The 3,081-nt window shown below is 36.4% G+C and overlaps 1 protein-coding gene across 1 annotated transcript in view; it reads right to left on the bottom strand.

Moving 5' to 3' along the window:
• Positions 1-3,081, bottom strand: part of NSMAF (neutral sphingomyelinase activation associated factor) — an 88,874-nt gene that overhangs the window by 31,922 nt on the left and 53,871 nt on the right. The window contains exons 17-19 of the mRNA XM_042780761.1: positions 1,831-1,882; positions 1,596-1,716; positions 680-811 (exon numbers count right to left, since the gene is read on the bottom strand). Of these exons, the coding sequence (XP_042636695.1) occupies positions 680-811; positions 1,596-1,716; positions 1,831-1,882 (305 nt within the window). The remainder of the gene's footprint in view (positions 1-679; positions 812-1,595; positions 1,717-1,830; positions 1,883-3,081) is intronic.

The raw sequence follows: 3,081 nt of genomic DNA, 5'->3' as shown, positions 1-3,081 counted from the left end.
GCAGCTTCCTAGCTTTTAAGGTCCCAGTCGCTACTCACCAAAGTAGTAGGTGGAACAATGTTTTGTACAGTATGTTATGCCAATTGAGCTTGATGTCCCCTGTGACCACTGACCAGTCATCTTGATGTATTCCTTAGTCAGCACTCTTTTCTCTTTAGGGGAAGCATGACCAGTATGAGTACTTTTACCCTGTACAGTCCTGTGAGCAAGCAGAGCTGGATTTCCAGGTCATTTCTTGTTATCAATACTGAGAAACTTGGAGGCAGGTAAGAATTAAACCTAAAGAGCAGCCTTCTGGGAACCTGAGGCTTGGGTCTGTCTGTCTTGGATTATGAAACCTGGACAATTGGATGAATATGCATTCTTCCCGTTAAAACGGAACTCTGCGGCCCTTCATGTGTCATTTTTTTGAGCTTTAACTGAAATTATTGAATAGGATGAACAGCACACCTAAAATGAGACAATTTTACAAAAAGATATGTACCTCTTAGGATACTTTAGGGAAAAGTATTTCATCCTCTGTTACTCAGTATCTCGTCCAATGTGACTGAGCCATAGGCACTATTTTCTGATATAAGATGCTTCTGCTGAAGAAATCAGCTGGATTTCTCCGGCCTGACATTTTGTTTACTTTTGTTTCCACCAACTGGTAAATAAAATGTCAGTGAACGTTACATACCATTATGGGCCCCAACAGCATCACTCCCTTTTTGCTTGTAGCCAAATATTAGATCAATCCACTCATGAAGATGCTCTGACACATACTTGCTTTCCAATGCATCTTTACTTTTCTGGAGAAAGTCCTCAGGACCTAACAGACCAAACCAAGTCAGGATATCACGAAGTCTCCATTTTATTTTCTACTATTTCTTTTGTCTATCTACATTTAGGTAGGGGTTCTAGAATAGGTTAAGATACATATTCTGAATATTTTTCATTTCCAATATATAAGTCTTTTGGGGGAAAAGTGCCAAGAGTTACTTTCACAACATTTAGATGTTATTAATGTATTTTACATCACAGACTCAAGGAATACTTGTGATTTTGAATAGGGCTAATATCACCACATATAGAAAAAGAATATTATTTTTATTTTTTATTTTTAAAAAAATTTTTATTGTGATTCGGGTTAAAGTTTACAGAGCAAATTCATTTTCCATACAGCAATGTATACACACGTTTGTTTCATGACAATGACTGTAATTCCTCACAATGTAACAGCTCTCTTCCCACTTCCTCCCTATAGTTACCTCTTCCCTGTGTCCTTCTTTCTTATGCACTCCTGTTCCATGAGCTATTTCCTGTGCAAATACTGTCCTTCTGTTCTCACATGATGTAAATGTTTATACTATATGCTTGTCTCTTGTTTGGCTGGAAGCCACAGGCATGAGTTCAACTCTAGACCTAAAGGGTAACTAGGGGCCACAGTCTCAGGGGTCGTCTCACCAGGCTCTAACAGACCAGTAAGCTTGGTTTGAAAAAGAATACTGTTATTACCATTATTTTTTTAAAATCTAAGCAACAAGAAAATTAGTAATAGTGAAATTGCACTACCCAGTGAAGAATCCATATACCTCAATCCCTACAATACTCACTTGATGCCCAAGGGGGAAGTTCCACATCATCAACCATTTTTCCTCCTTGTCTCTTTCCCAAATTCAACTTCAAGCTATTGACTAAAAAGCTGACATCATCACCATAGAATTCAGGAATCAACTGAAAGTTTCAGGAAAACAAAAAAAAAGAAGAGCAAAAAACTTTTATTATTATTATTTTTTTAATTCAGTTAGAAACCACAAGCCTTGTGAATCACTAACTTTAATTGCATACCTCTTTAAAATCGGTGGCACCATCCAAACAGTTTTTCCAAGTTTCTGCAATACTAAAGATGAAAGGAAAAGAAAAACAGTTGATTTTAAAATCTAGGCTGTGCAAACAACAGCAGCAGCAGTTAGCTTCCTATGCACCTAGGTGTCCTACACTTTACTTATATTAACTCATTTAATGCTCAACCACCATGAGCATTCCCCTTTAACAAAGAGAAAAACAGGCCCAGAGAGTTTAAGCAACTTCCCTGAGGTTACACAGGTAGTGAGAATGGAGTCAGGACAAGGACTCATTGGGGGAGCCAGGACATGGACTCATGGGGCTGATCCCAGTGTCCAGCACTAACTCCCACAGGCACACTGCGTCTTCAAGAGCCTACTGGTGGTATCCTTAAAGACTGAAAAATCAGAGTAACCCTTTTAATAGCTCTTTTCAAAAAGGAATTATAAATATGTGTGTGGAGTTTAGAAACAGATTAGAAAAACATACACCAAAAGATGACCCAAGATTATTATCTCACTGTGCTAGAATACTACCGATAGCCATCTAATCAATTTTGATTGACAGCAACCCTACAGGATAAAGTAGAACTGCTTTATATGGTTTCCACAGCCGTAAATCTTTATGGAAGCAGACTGCCACATCTTTTTCCCATGGAATGGCTGGTAGGTTTAAACTGCCAACCCTTTGGTTAATAGCCAAGTGCTACCATTGCACGACCAAGGCTCTTGGTGGGATACTAAGTAAACTTATTACCGTCTTTATATTTTCTGATAACTTTTTACAAAGAAATATTACTTCATAATCAAAAAAGTTAAGTATTTAACTCTTTACAGGTAGTTTATAGTCAATTTGTAGCAGAATTATTGAAAAGAGTAACATGTTGATAATATATAAATGTCCAAGAATAGATAAAACAGGTTCAAATAAATTATGGTATGTGTTGGAGTGTACTTTTTTTTTTTTTTAAATCACCATTTTGAAGAACGTCTAATCATACATATGGGAAAAAACAGTCAAGATATATTAGGCCACAAAACTCAAAATTATGTGCCATAAAAAAATGTTTCCAAATTTACACACACATATACACCCATACCCAAAAAAGAAGCCTGAAAGAAAACAAGATACATCTATTAGTGATTCTAAAAATAATTTCTTTACATTATTCTTTTTTTTTTTTATTAGGATTTGGGTGAAGATTTACAGAGTAAATTCACTTTTCATACAGCAGTTCACATATACTTTGTCTCA

Source organism: Orycteropus afer, unplaced genomic scaffold, assembly GCF_000298275.1.
Source record: "Orycteropus afer afer isolate SDZICR_OR568_19922 unplaced genomic scaffold, OryAfe1.0 scaffold00060, whole genome shotgun sequence".
Classification (NCBI taxonomy): Eukaryota; Metazoa; Chordata; class Mammalia; order Tubulidentata; family Orycteropodidae; genus Orycteropus; species Orycteropus afer.
Note: the sequence above shows the minus strand (reverse complement) of the source record. Positions and strands in the feature narration are given on the sequence as shown.